The 15,290-nt window shown below is 38.1% G+C and overlaps 1 protein-coding gene across 6 annotated transcripts in view; it reads left to right on the top strand.

Annotated features, from left to right (window-relative positions):
* The window catches only part of SEMA3D (semaphorin 3D), a 171,232-nt gene that overhangs the window by 57,161 nt on the left and 98,781 nt on the right, over positions 1-15,290 (top strand). For 5 of the 6 annotated variants that reach the window (XM_007670948.3, XM_029077347.2, XM_029077344.2 and 2 more), the window contains one exon: positions 9,308-9,492. In XM_007670948.3, the coding sequence (XP_007669138.1) occupies positions 9,348-9,492 (145 nt within the window). In that variant the 5' untranslated portion in view covers positions 9,308-9,347. Of the gene's footprint in view, positions 1-1,496; positions 1,601-9,307; positions 9,493-15,290 lie in introns of those variants that run through there. The other variant, XM_039913904.1, reaches the window with a different exon arrangement.

The following is a 15,290-nucleotide window of genomic DNA, read 5'->3' as shown; positions in this document are numbered from 1 at the left end:
CCAAGCACTGTTTTAGTTTAAGTAAAAGTATGTGTGTGGGGGGGGGGGTTTCCGGACAATTGAGGGGAAACAACTCAGTATGAGTGGTTTTTTTTTAAAAAAAAATATGTTAAGGACTTACTATTTGCCAGCTCCCTGAACTAAATGCCAGAGTTAGATACAAGATAATCAGGTTGGACATAGTCCATGGCCTACATGGGGCTTCCAGTCTTAATTCTCATTTTACAGATAAGGTAACTGCAACACAGAGAAGTCAAATGACTTGCCAAAGGTCACACAGCAGACAAGTGGCAGAGCCTGGATTAGAACTCAGATCCTCTGACTTCCAGACCTGTGCTATTTTCCACAAGACCAGGCTGCTTCTTTAAGTATATCTGTACTTCCAAGATTATCTATACTTCGATTTTAGAGCTCACATTTGGCCACCTGTCCCAGAAGGATATTTTAATGAGTTTGTATTTGTAGAGTGCCATAACATTTTTATCCACTTCATCAGTCAATCAACCAATCATTTTTTGAGCCTTTACTATGTGTGAAGCACTGTACTAAGCACTTGGGAGACTAAAATTAGGAAAAAATAAGTTTCTCTACTGAAAAACAAAGGAAAATGAAGAAACTAGTAGGAATCTGCTGAATCTGCTATGTCACCTTTACATTGTAAGCTCCTTGTGGGCAGAAGTTGTGTTTACCATCTCTCTTGACTCGTATTCCCAAGCTCTAAGTACAGACTCTATACACTGTGGTCAGTAAAAAGCATTAGTCATTCGTCATCTTGGGCAAAGAAGTTATGGCAATCTATGATTAAAAACTGAATTCAGTATCTCCTTGGAATACTTGACCGAATGTGAGCCTGAAGATGGATGGATAAATATTCCTGGAAGCTTATGTTGTGCCAACTCAACTGGGAACCCTGGCTGAGAGCTTTATGTAAATGAAGATTTCACTCTATGTGGCTGTAGTTTCAATAGATACCATTGCTCACCTCCTCGCTTGTTTCACTGTATCTTCTGGCGGGATTGCAACTAGCAGGGACAAGAATGTCCAAGTGGGGCTGTTTTAGACACTGGTACTATAATGAATTCCTTTAAGAGTCTCCTTCTCAAGGTCTTTGTGACTGCATGGAAGTTGATCTGGCATTTTCAATGGGGGACTCCATCACTTGAGAGTGTGAAGGCAGCCAAACCAGATCATTCTTGTCAAAAAAAAAAATTAAAAAAATCACTTTCAGTCCTGAATTCCTGTTTGTCTGCCTTGATCAGGGGATGTCGGTGATTGCCAACTCCCTTTGCTTTTCCAAAACAACATTTTTGCAGTTAACAATTCATTCAAGTATCAAGTCCAAGAAATCATTTTTCTCTGTGAACAGATGGAAAACATCTTTTATATATATTGTAATCTAGCAGCAAAAGACTGGCCACAAGGTCTTAATTTAGAGATGAAAGACACCTATCTTTTGTTTTCTAATTTTGCTTTTCTTTAGGTTTATGATCTGAACTAGAGAACAGTTTATCCAGTTGAATCACCTGGAATATGAATACAGTTTCTTCATTTGGTTACCTATCTTTTGTATCTTCCTACTTCATTAGTACCTGTATAAGAGGTGGTAGAGGAAAAAAAGCATTTGTATGTTTTCTGTGTGTTCCTTAAGCATCCAGTTTCTGTGTGCTATACCTAGTAGGTTCGTGGGAAGTACTGTTGATGTTAATCAAAAAGTCCTTAAATATGAACTGGTTTATTATTTATTTTTTTTACCAATTCGCAGCTTTCAATAAAAGAAAGAAAGCATTTGGTGCTTCATGAGGTTTTGATGGATCATAAGTTGATTATCCAAGTCAATCAGTGGCGTTTTTTGAATGCCTCCCTTTTGAAAGACATTTTACTAGGCACTCAAAACAGCAAAAGACATCCTTTATTTCATGGAGTGTACAGTCTATTACAGTGATTCCCTCTCAACTGTCATGGATAATTGATAGAGTACTTAACAGGGGAAGTTTGGAAGTAATCCATGGGTCTCAATTTGAGCTCTGCTCATTTGATTCTCTCTCTTTCTCTGTTCACTAACAACTGTAGAATTTGGCTGTCCACCAGCCTCCCTTCTCTCCCCACTCCAGGCCTTACTTCACTCTGCTGCTCAGGTGATTTTTCTAAAACAACATTCAATTCTTATCTCTCCAGTCCATCTCCACATTAAAACAAGAATTCCTTACTATTGACTTTAAAGTGTCAATCTGCTCTATCCTTCATCTCTTACCTATCTATTTCTTGCTATAACCCAGTAGAGAAACTTGTATGATCCCTATGGTTTTTCATGATACCGCACGGAAAGAACTCAACTCAAGGTATACTGTGCCATATTTTCCTGTTCCTTTTAAGGAGTTAAAGTTTACTTAGGGCTCATTTAGCATATTATACATTTTTTATCTGAAATGATGTGCAGTATTGGAGAATTAATATGACTAAAGTGTTAAAGCTACAGTCACCATTGCTCTGGACTTCTACTCTCCCAAAATCTATTATTTTTCCCAAAGACATTTCATTCAAAGGAGGAAAGCAAAAAGCCTACTTTTCAAGGCTTCACCTTGAGGAAATTTAAAATAAACACATTTAAAGCAAATTCAGAAGGTTTCAGTCTATCTGGGGTAGAAGTACTACTCCCAGATCAGGAATCTGTGTAAGAAAGAATCATAACATTCACTCACCTTCATAGAAGATAAGTGGTTTATTCAAGGTAATTTATTGTTAGATAATTTGGGGGAGTGTTTACACAGTCCTAAAGTGTGAGATATAATCAATACTTTAAACTCTTAAGTGACCAAAAACTACCAAGTTAAAAAGGGTGAGCTTATTATTATATATCTAATTTTTCTGGAAGCCTCTCATTATACTAATATTGCTGAAGTAATTATCAATTGTAACATTGATTAATTATTAATTTCAAAGGCAGCAGAAACCAGATACATAGTATAAATTGGATATATGGAGTTTTCTAAAACCACTTTGTTAAAAATAGGATCATTTCCTTAATTTCCTCTAGAATACATTTAGAAAATTAGACATTTAAAATTACATTAGATGAAAGTGATTTTTGTGGTGGGGTAAATCAATAATAATTTATGTGGGGGGACTATATGATTAAAATGCATGTAATCATTTTTTGGCAAATGGAGGAAACTCATTCCAAAATGAGAGCCTTTCCATTTTCTATGGAAAAAAAATGACAAACTGTATTCTTTAGCAACAGATTAAGCTAAATAACTGAACTTGAATTTTTAAAAGCCAGACAGCAACTAGATTCCTGAACTACTTTCTGAATTAGATGTGCAAGACATGCTTGCAAACTGTTTTTACTGGTATAGAGAAAAAAATACAAATTACAAACAGGGAACAATTGGAGAAATATGCATGCCGGCTCCACAAATTGGGAGCCATATTCTTGTCTTTAACTTTAACCATCTTTGGATGTGCAGATCTGATTGTGGACTGGTAATTTTTTCAGTTATATTTCTGAAAGTCTCATCCATCAAACTATCCTTTATTCATTTTCTGTTGTCTTAGCCACTTGCACTGCCCAAAGAATATGATCTCATCCATATTTTCTGTGTTGTTTTCTAGAGCAACAGATGACATCAAGCACTCCAAGTGGTCCCCATCTGCTCTGTTAGCTATTATAGCTCTTTTGGCATCATTGTACTCACGTAATGAAGTATTCCTAACCCCATTCCCAGCCAACACAGGTCAGAAACATACCACTTACCGGAGATACTTCAGCTCCTCTGATACTTTCCATTATCCCACTGGGGCACTGCAGGAGCAATGAGTCAATTGGATAGCCACTGTTAATTAAAATGTCTTTTATGGAGGTTACTTGTTCCACATAATTTATGGGGTCACTATCCTGTCACATTTGTGTTTTCTAGGACTAGTGTAAATGTTCATGTATTTTGAGATCAAAGGGGTGGCCGGCAAAGATATTCTTTTTCAGTTGGAGCCATTGGCACTGGTTGAATCCACCACAGATGTTTCAAATACCCTAAACTGGGTCCAACTCCGAAAGTCTAGTTTAAAGCCCCCACTGATCTTGAATGCATGGGATTGAAGCCAGTCAGGATATGTAGATGGTCTATAAAATCGAGTTTTTTCAGTAAATGTGCTGAAAGACACCTTTATTATTTCCCGTAAGAATAAAATGGTATTAAAACTACCAGGCTCAAAAGTATTACAAATTGTAATTAGTTCCTTGGACACAATGGGAGAGGAAGATCTTTGAGACTGGCAGTGCTCTCTCTCTCTCTGCTACCTCTGTACTTGGGAGGTCATCCTTTAATCTCCCTCCCTTCCCCACCTAGAATGGCTCACAATTGTTACCTAGCAGTTGCTACCTATGAACTTATTTCTATGCTTCTAATGATGATGATGATGATGACACTCAGGCTCAATTTACTTATTTTGAGGATGTCATTTTTATGGTTGTCTCTCTTATGAGAGTATAAGCTTTTTGTAGGAAGGGAAAGTGTCACTTTGTTATTCTGTTTGACACGAGCAACTTGTTCAGTGCACCACATCAAGGAGACACAGTAAATGCCACTACTACAATTTCCTTCTCACTTCTCCCAGCAAGCAAGGCTCTGTAGGAACACATAGTAGTGGGGAACTGGGAGAAAATTAGCCAGGGCATAAAGGAGCAATGGAATGCTGATGACTCAAACTTGTAACCACTCCTGCACTCCCTTCCATTTTGCAAGGAAGCATCTCTCCAGAATTCTTCCAAGCAGCAGAAAGACCTCCTAGGGCCTCATTCCCTACCCTGTCATTTAATGACAGTATCATTTACTTTATCTGGGGGTGTGTCATGCCGTTTATGTACATTTGGACCTGTAAGTAAACAGCATGACAAATGAAAAGACAGGCCTGGGAATCAGAGGACCTGGGTTCTAATCTCGTTCTGCTACTTGCCTGTTATGTGACCTTGGGTAAATAGCTTAACTTCTCTGTGTCTGTTTCCTCATCTGTACAATGGGATTTGATACCCATTCTCCCTATTACTTAGCGTTGAGCTCCATGTGAGGTAGTGGCTATCCACCCTGATGATCTTATATCTGCCCCAGCATTTAATATAGTGCTTAATACCATAATTATTAGTATCAAGTCTGGCTCCTTTGGGTTCTGTGGAGCTCTGCTAGACACTACAGTAAAACAGTGTTCATGGTGATAGGGAGTGTGGAGTGGAACCAAAGGTTTGGTTTGCCTTGCCTTTAGAGACCATCTCAGGCACTGGTTATTTTTTGTCTACATAAACCACCTCATATTCTCCCACTTTATAATTTATCTGCCTATCATTTTTAACTTTTTCCCTCCTGTCTCAAGTACTAGGGTATAATCCTTATCCATCACTAATTGTTATTAAAATATTCTGTATATATAATCATATAGCAATTCCATTTTAAAAGCCAAAAAAGCCATAAGTGGATGAGTTATAACCCATTCATTATTTTCTGGACTCTGTGTACTCTGTAGGGATAAGGCACATGGTCTCCCTCAGTGCTAGATTATGCATTTAGATCTCTGATTTAGCAGAACAGTGTATAAAAACCTCTCATAATCAGAGAGCTCCTTACTGGCTCCACATATGAGGATCCCCAAGAGTGTTGTTTGTTCCATTGAACATCTGGAATAAATTACATTCGTTAATTGGCTCCAGGTCTGACTTGCTTCAGACAGTAGCACGCAGTCTAACCTATGTAGTTGACTAAATCCACCCACTTTGGGTCACATCGCACCTCTCCTCAGGCATAATCCCTCCCAGATGCGGGAGGCACATACCCCTCCTCTCAAGAAGATGGCAAGATAGCAGCAGATGAATGGAGGGGTTGCTGGCAAGCCACCTGACCCATAAATTATCACAAGTGAAGAGATCCACATAGAATTATCTACCTGGGAAGGATGACAGAGAATTCTGAATAAGCCAGTGTTCAAAGAGACTGGTTGTAGCAAATTACAGGGAAATAGCAAAAAGTTTTTTTGTCCTTTGAGTGTGATTTGGCACTTGTGGGCGCTTATTGGGGTTGTCATTCTTCTCAAGTAAGCTGTTCTATGATGTGATATTTAGCAATAGTAATGAGTTGGGTTACACTGAACAGTACCACTACTGTTCATTGAAGAACAGGACATCAATCTACTTAACTGATGGTAATGGAGGCACAGGGCATGTCTTGGGGATTAATGACCAGTGGGGAGGAGTAGATAGCCTGAGGCCCTGCCGAGGGCCATTAACCTCAGTTGGTCATTAATTTTCAAGAAATGTCCTGCACTAAGGTTGTTATTGCTAATAAAATAAACGAATGGAATCCCTTCCTCCCTCTCAATGCATATGCATATACTTACATAATCATACATTTATGCCTTGCAAATAAGCACTGGCCCACAGGCCTGTGGTGTAATAATCTGAACACACCTGTAATAATCTGAACTCACCTGACTTTCCTTTCTGGCTCCTGTCTGAGTATTTTTTTTTTTCTAAGAAAATGTGATTTTTGTGAGGGATCCGGACGTAAAGGGGAGTGATTTCCTTATAGTTGATGCTTGTTTTCTCTTAGCTGAATGATGTGGGAAGCGTTTGAAAACTATCAGGATAACTAAGTGAGGCAGGATTGACTTTGGTGATTGGGGGTGGAGCCGATGCAAATTCCATAAATTAGTGTTTATAGCTAATTTTAAGGCTTTATGTGAATAAACATGATGTGGATCTGATACTGTAATAATTCCATCAGTGGAGTCAATGTCCTTTGCTCTCTCTCACTGACATATCTTTGGAACTTTCTTATTTATCCCGAAACAGTTTATTCACTTCATCATTTTGGATGTGCCAACAGTACATGGAGTTAAACTGAAAGAAAATACAAAATGAGGGCAAATCCAGGTCTGACTGGTGTGGGTTTCATTTTTTAAAACAAAGTCACTCCTGGGTCAGACCAATGCTCTCTTTGGTCTAGTATTCTTCTCCCAAAGTGGTCATAGAATACTTGGTGGTTGTTCTCCAGGATATAATAATAATAATGTTGGTATTTGTTAAGCGCTTACTATGTGCCAAGCACTGTTCTAAGCGCTGAAGTAGATATAGGGTAATCAGGTTGTCCCACATGAGGCTCATAGTTAATCCCCATTTTACAGATGAGGTAACTGAGGCACAGAGAAGTTATGTGACTTGCCCAAAGTCACACAGCTGGCAAGTGGCGGAGTCGGAATTCGAACCCATGACCTCTGATTCCCAAGCCCGGGCTCTTTCCACTGAGCCACGCTGTTTCTCTCTTAATGGTTATGTATAGATCATTGAACACATGTTCTAACCTTTTTCATTGGGCCCAAGAATACCTTATGAATGGGAGTTTTGTGGCTGGAGTTTGATGTAGTGATGATAATTCGATGGATAGTAATACACTGAAACATCTGTACAGCTACTGTTCTATCTTGTCATCTGCTGCAAGTGGGAGTATTTTAGCAAGAAGGAGTTGCTGGACCTCGGGCACTCCCCTCCTTTTCACAGTTCTTTATGACTGAGTTCATAGACATGGGATTCATGGTTATGGGAGTAGACTGTCTCCACTGCTTGGATAAATATGCCTTTCATTTACGCATTTGGCTTATTTAGCACTGGGGTCAGAGATAAACTGTGCTTATTTCTGAAAGTATCTATGTGCTAATTTGCCTTACTAGATTGCTATGTCCTTGAGAACAATAAATGTGTATTGAGAACAATAAATGGGTCATCACAAGTAGTTTGGTGCACAACAGTGAAGACTTGTTGCTCACTAGTAATATGTCAGTTCATCCAAAGTGCTTTGCTTTTCTCAGACAGCATGCTTTTGAAAGAGAATGTTGACCAGTGGCTAAAATATACAGGATGAGTAGATATGGTCTGAATTTTCAGTGTAGGCTAGTTGAAAGACTGCTGGGAGAGAACCCAGGTTCCTGTCTCTCCTCACTGATTTGCTGGGCTATTTTTGGGAAGTCCTTAACCTTCCTGTATTTCAGTTTTCCCATTTAGAAGATGAACAATGTAGCTGGAGTTCCTCTTGCAGGTCTTGCTTCTGACATCCTGGAGTTAGTTTACTCTAATTTTGTAAAATATACATCGTGGTGTCTGCATGATGTTACCAAGCCCCACCTTACATGGAAACAATAATAATGATAGTAACATAAATGACAGCTCTCTCAAAGAGTTGGGAGAGGAATGGTAGGAGAGTGATAACTGAAGGGAGCCGGAAGGGGTGGGGAAATTAAAGGGGGGCGAGGAATTGACGAGGGAGTTAAATGTCTGAAAAGATTGTTGTGGGAAATAAGCATGCGAGTCTGTAACGATGGAGAAGTATTGTTGCTGGACAAATAAGAGAGCAGAATTAAAGGTGAGGATGAATTTGAGTTGGAGGAGGTTGGTATGATGACTAGATTTCTACCAGCAGACCTCTGCAGTTCTACTCTGCAAGAGTAGAGGAAATGTAGAGTTGATACATGGCAGCAAGTTGGTGATAGGAAATCAGAGTGTGGATGGGAGTAAGAGAATTAAGTTCATTTGAGAGGGCAGTATTCAGGATTGGTGTATCGAGATAAGGTAGGGACCAAGTAGGGGATGATGACTTTAGAAAATTGAATGGGGTCAAAATATACGAGGTATTAATGGGAAAGCAGGATGGATTTGAAGGGAGGGGGATATGGGAGAGAAGACAAGTCAGGAGGTTGTGTTTGGAGAGTGGAATTTTGGTGTTGGTGAGGTTAGTGATTGTACTGCCAGTAGTGGACCTGGTTTCTATTCCCTACTCTGCTACTTACCTGCTGTGTGACCTTGGACAAGTCACCTAATTTTTCTGTGCCTCAGTTTCCTCACCTAGAAAATAAGCATTCAATATCTGTTCTTTCTTCTGCTTAGACTTTGGGGCAGGGATTGTGTCCAATTTGATTATGTCATATAGAGAGTAGATACTCCAGCAGTTTAGTACAGTGCTTTACATAGAAAGCACTTAACAAATCACATTGTTGTTATTATTATTATTATTATTACAAATGCAAGTTTGGAATGCCTCTCTGTGGTCCAAGATTGTTGTCTTGCCCTATAGTGCCACAAAGAAAGAGCTGACACCAAATTATTAATATTATTTGTTATTGTAAGGAAACTGGAACTCCTGTAAATGTTTTGATTTTGTGAACAACTGTGATTTTTTTCCTAAGGTCTTTGGAAAAGAGGCTGCAACTTTTTACATCAGACTCAGTGGAATGAAGATACAAACGTCACCAATGTTCATTTATTTCCTTACAGATTAATTTAACATTGTGTGGAAACAAGAATTTTTCTCACCATGAATATTAAGAAAGAAGAAAAATGCAGAAGCCAAGATTTTCAAACCTCTCAGGCCTTCGTGATGCTTTGTGTGATGACGCTGTTTCTTCCAGTCATAAGGACTTCTAAAATAAATATTCCCCGGCTTAAACTTCCCTACAAAGGTAATATTTTCCAAAAAAAATTAAAAGAAAAACAGTTAAAGAAAATACAGGACTGGGAGTCCGGAGACCTGAGTTCTAATTCCAGTTCTGCCACCTGTTTGCTGTGTGACCTTGGGGAGAATTTACTCAGTTTCCTCCTCTGTGAGATTGGGATTAAGTGCCTTTTCTCCTTTCTCCAAGACTCTGAGCCCCACATGGAATAGGGACTGTTTGATCATCAAGCGGTATTTGCACCTAACAAATACCATAATTCATTTTTTATTAAGTTCAATTCAAGACTTAAATCTGATAGTCTAGTATACAGTTTAAAAATGGGTACATAATCATTTTTCCCCACTGAGTTATTACTTCTTAAGGTACTTTTTTCAGAAAGAAAACTAGACAATGTGACAGGCATCCAGAGTACGTGGTTATTTGATACACAGGAAGGATAATTGTGCGGTATTTTCTTAGTATTTCAGAAAGTCTTCAATAATCACTGTCTTTGAAGACAACTCTCTGAATTTATGAACTTTGAAACACAAAATCCACATGAATTGGGTGGGGAAATATTGTCATGTGGAGAGATTTCCTTTCATTTGTACTCTTGTGCTTCATGTGAACTTATGCAATACAACTCTGTTATTTGTTGAGGAAAAAACAGTGAACTTAGAGGTCATACCCGGATATTTTATGCATTTTCTATAATACGATTAACACATATATTATGTCCTACAGGGCAGGCTCCACAAGATGACATCAAGAGTTTACATAGCAGTTGAACTAAGAATAACCTTAGAGAGTTGACATACATCAACCTTCCAACAGTGTAAACATCTTATATCTCATAACTGTTAAGTTTTCACAATTGCTGATATTTGTTCATAGGACCATTAAGTGAATGCCAAGATTTAGCTTGGTGTTAAATCTTAAAAGATGAGAGCAAATATAAAAGGTAAGTGAAAAGGCGAGACAAAATCACTTCATTAAACTGTTAAACACAGTAGTTACTTCAGTTTTCAGAGCAGGATGAACATGAAATCAGGATCCCAGACTGGATTTGCCATTAGGGAGAGCTGTAAGTACATATGCTTTTTTTAACAATCATTTTATTTCATATCAAACCTTGAAATGCACCCATATATTCTATTAATTGGTCAAAACGCATATACTAATCTGTATTAAGTGTTCATAGCTTCATTGCACCTTTTAGGGGTGCATCCAAGTCAGTAAAGCACCCTTGATTCTTGCCTGCTTCCAAAACAAAATAGTTAATGTTACAAAAGCATAGAAATTGATAACATGAGCACCTGAGCAACTTTTACAGCAAGAGTCACACCGTAAAGATTTTAAGGTCATTAAGAGCAGGGTTCAATTTGATACCACTTCTGTCTGTCTGCTAAGTGCCTCTGCACCAGTAAATGCTCAGTAATAATGATAATAGTACTTGTTAAGCCCGTACTATGTGCCAGGCACTGTAGTAAGTACTAGGATCAATACAAGATAATAGATAATCAGATCTGGCATATGGTTCCAGTCCCACATGGGGCTCACAGCTTGCAGGTAGGGAAAACAAAAATTGAATCCTCATTTTAGAGAGAAGTTGTGACTTTCCCAAAGTCAAACAGCATTCTGTTAATGCTAATGAAAGGAAGCATTTACTCTAAGAGCAATCATTTGTGGTTGAATGTTCAGAAAATGTGTGAGCTGTAAAAAGCTCACAGATGTTACACCATTCAGCTTTGTGCTAAGTCTGGGCCTCTCACTGCAAGCGCTAGGACTTTTTTTTCCATTTTCTACTAAGTAAAACATTTACCACATCTCTGACTACACCATGAGCACAGGAAGGGTGCTATTTTGTTATGAGAAGCGTTGGCTCAGTGTAACAGGAGGTTCTGACCAATCACAATCCTATCTTCAGTTCTCTGGGAGAAAGGATATGGAGAGTCAGCTTGGGTAAGATTCAGGAAAGAACAGCAGGGCATCTGGGGAGAGATTGGCAGAGCTAAGCTCTTCATGACCAAGCTTGTTGCCAGCTATCCTGCCTCTACTTCCCTAAAACATCTCAAGGGTGGCCATTTCTGGTGGCTTTTACTGCTATCTCTGGAAGCCTATTCTCCTCCCCACCCTATTGCTGAGGCTATTATTATAGAGAAACAGCGTGGCCTAGTGGAGAGAGCAAAGGCTTGGGAGTCAGAGGATGTGGGTTCTAATCCCGGCTCCACCACTTGTCTGCTGTGTGACCTTGGGCAAGCCACTACACTTCTCTGCCACAGTTACCTCATCTGTAAAATAGGGATTAAGAGCCCCATGTGGGGCAACCTGATTACCTTGTTTCTACCCCAGTGCTTAGAACAGTGCGTGGCACATAGTAAGTGCTTAACAAATACCATTATTATTATTATTATTATTTGTACTTTTATCCTAGTTTCCTGGAATAGAGTACAAATTTCTACAGTTTTGAAATTTTCCTTCCTATTCTTGCATTTCTCTTAAAGGTGACAACTCCAAATCAGCCTTCCATAGCCTTGATATCTTTCATTTGTCAGTCAACATAGCAGTGGATTTTCGCAATTTTTTATATCTCCTTTGATATAGGCATCAAATCACCATGGTCATTTGTAGGGAGAAAAGATTGAATATCTGTATCTTAAGCTTAGTAAGAAAACTTTCTCTTTCTCTCTCTCTCTCTCCTGTGCATTCAGTAGAAATGCGTTAATTAAATCAAATTGCAGGACTGTGGACATCCTCAAATAACAGTGAGTCCTTCCAGCCTGTGCATCCCATTCCCACAACTCAGTCTAGGAAAGGAAGGAGGATTAGCCGGAAGGCCCTGGGAAAGCTTGAGTGTTTTCTGAAACCTGAGTTGATGGGCTCTGAATCATGTCTCTCTGTAACTTATTTTAATGGTTGTATTCCCTTCTAGTCTGTAAACCCTTTGTGGGCAGGAACCTTCCTACCTATTCTTTTGTGTTGTACTCTCCCAAGGACTTAATACAGTACATTGCACACAGTGTTCAGTATATACTATTGATTCACTGATGCCTGAAACCCATGCTATAATGGAAGGATGTGTGTGTGTGAGACTCATTCAAGATGAGTAAAAAGTTTGCAGAGTCATTCAGTCAAATCAGTAAATAAGTCAGTCAGTGAATAGTATTGGTAATAGATGCTCTTTTTCTGGATTTGAGTGCATGAAATTTACAATCGAGTGCAGAGGTTTGTGGTATAACAGAGTGCCGGGTTCTAAAATCTAAAGTAGTCTTGAGAAGCCAATCAACTAACTAAATAGTATTTATTTAGATCCCACATTTGTGTTCTGTTCAAAAGAAGTACAAGAGGTACAATTCTTATCCCATAAAGATAATATAAAACAATTAGCACAGATTCTGGGGTTGAAATATACCTTTTACAAAAATTAACAGATCTAAATTATTTTTAATTGGAACTGTTCTGTTCAATTTAGCTTTAAAAGTCAGATTTTTATTCTGGTATAAATCAAATATTGGAGGTTCAGCAAATCATAAATGCTAGTCTTATTTTATAGCTCATCTATTTCCTTTTAGTGGTAAATTCTGTCCGTTTTCAATCCACTTAATAGCAATTCATTTTCAGTGTGTTCTATTAAAACTAGTCTCACCTAAGCACACACTTGGGGTCTGTTTTACAGTAAATGCCTTTAAAAATGTTCTTTTCAAGTATTGCAACAGACTGAACTTTGTTCCTAAGGAATTAAATGTTAATTGGGCTGAAGAAGAAGCGATAATATTAATATGAATCTACTTTTATGTAAAAATGCTTTAAGCATGCTGCTCTCGCCCTAGTGAAGAAATGAAAGTATTTTTCTTCATTTAACAGCTAGGGAATCAAAAAGAGGTTTGTTTGGTAAAAGTCGCAGTGCACTAGAGACAATCTAGACATGCACATTTCAGTAATCCCAGTGGAAAAGAAGTATGGAAGAGGAAAAAAATGCATTTATCTGACTATTATGTGCTTGGAAGCACAACGGTTGCTACATTAGAGTTCAGTTTAGTATTAAATAATTTGACTTCTCAATTCAAATCTATGCCTAACTCTGTACTTATGTCAAAGTTTTATTTAAATAAAATTTATCCTAAAGCTTTGTGCTAATCAATTGAAAACATATTTATTTTCCACATTTCTTGCTCTCTTGGATCTCAGAAATATCAAAACAATCATAGATAATGGTACAGTGTCAAGTTTAAATGGGTTGTCTTGATTTAAAGTTCTTTTTAAATTGGATGAACGTATAAAGATGGAAAAAAAGTTTACCTATTGTCAGTTTTACATTTCCCTTTGTGGTTATTGTTTTCTTAGTTCCTAAGGGTGGAAAAAAATCTTTTAAAAAAAATATACAAACAGTGTGACTGAGTAATCAGATTAGCCACTTATGTCATTAAGTAGTTCTGAGATAAGTTATTTAAACAATAATCAGTTTGTAATCAATTCTGAAAGAATAAATGTGAATTCGAAGGCAGTTGAGGATCAGCCAAACATTTGCTTGTGTGAATCATCCAGGAAGGTACTTTTAAAATTGACTAGCCCACATCTCTGTTGTCTCCTTCTGCCCAGCTGAGGGCACTTGGGTATATGCTAGTTGTGGGTCATGCGAATAACGGACTGTATTCTCAATTTGCGTCCCTCCTGCTCATGGTGTCGAAGAAACATGGTGTGTTGGTTCCACTGTGGGTGTTGGAGCAGTCACACCTTTTCTCCCCTTCTAGACTGTGACCCGTTGTCGGAAGGGAATGTCTCTCTTTGTTGCTGAATTGTTCTTTCCAAGTGCCCTGTACAGTACTCTGCACACAGTAAGCGCTCAATAAATACTGTTGAATGAATGAATAAAACAACCCAGATTACTTTAGGGTTTATTTTGCATCTAGTAGATAAAAAGTGTGATTGTTTCCTTCCAAAGTAGCAGTGGGCAGTAAGCAAAGTCCTGTGGGACAGATTTACAGAAAACTCCACAGTCTGCAAATTAAGGAATTTGCTGTAGCACATATGATAATAATTATCTAATAAAAATTATAACGAAGGTATTTATTAAGCATCTACTATGTGCTAAAATGCCATGCTGGGATGAAAGATGAAATAGATATGATGTCTCAGGGCAAAAGCCTGAAAATGCCATCTTCCCTGTTCTTTAGTTGGACTTCTCATTTCTTTCCTCAGTAAACTTTGTATTGTGAGACCCATTTTCCTTTCCATATTTATCTTGCTATCTTTTAGTTAATAAAAATGCCCTATAAGCCTAGAAGGGTTTTTCATCTAGGGATGGATTTTAAAATGTCCATTCATTTCTGGTGTGTTTACTGCAACCTTCTAGCGAGATGAAAATATACACCTATAATAGGTTACTTTTGTTTTAGGTTCAGCACCCTTATTTCAGATAAAGTCCATCACATATTAAACATCCTTTAGGGTAGGGTCTTATTTTTTATTAAATGTTCTTTGTATGTGGATATATAAAATTGCTTCTATTGAAAGTTGATCCATCTGGAATAAACCTGTGAATTTAGAAGCATGGGTGCAGACAGAAATACAACAGTGTAAAACTACCACACTCCCATTCAACATCTTTCCCTGGTTAGAAGACTGATTTGATGATATAATGGCTTGTATTTACACTCCCATGTGTCATTTTTGCTTTGTGATACTGATTGTTTACTGTACCCCAATTTCATCCCTTGTCTTCCTCCTAGATGACTGAAAACAGGATTTTGATTGGTTAGAAACTCCTGATTAATTCTCCCCCTTCATATATGCCAGACCACCATTCTCCCCACCTTCAAAATATT

This window comes from Ornithorhynchus anatinus, chromosome 13 (genome assembly GCF_004115215.2).
Source record: "Ornithorhynchus anatinus isolate Pmale09 chromosome 13, mOrnAna1.pri.v4, whole genome shotgun sequence".
Lineage (NCBI taxonomy): Eukaryota > Metazoa > Chordata > Mammalia > Monotremata > Ornithorhynchidae > Ornithorhynchus > Ornithorhynchus anatinus.
This window is presented reverse-complemented; position numbering and strand designations above follow the sequence as displayed.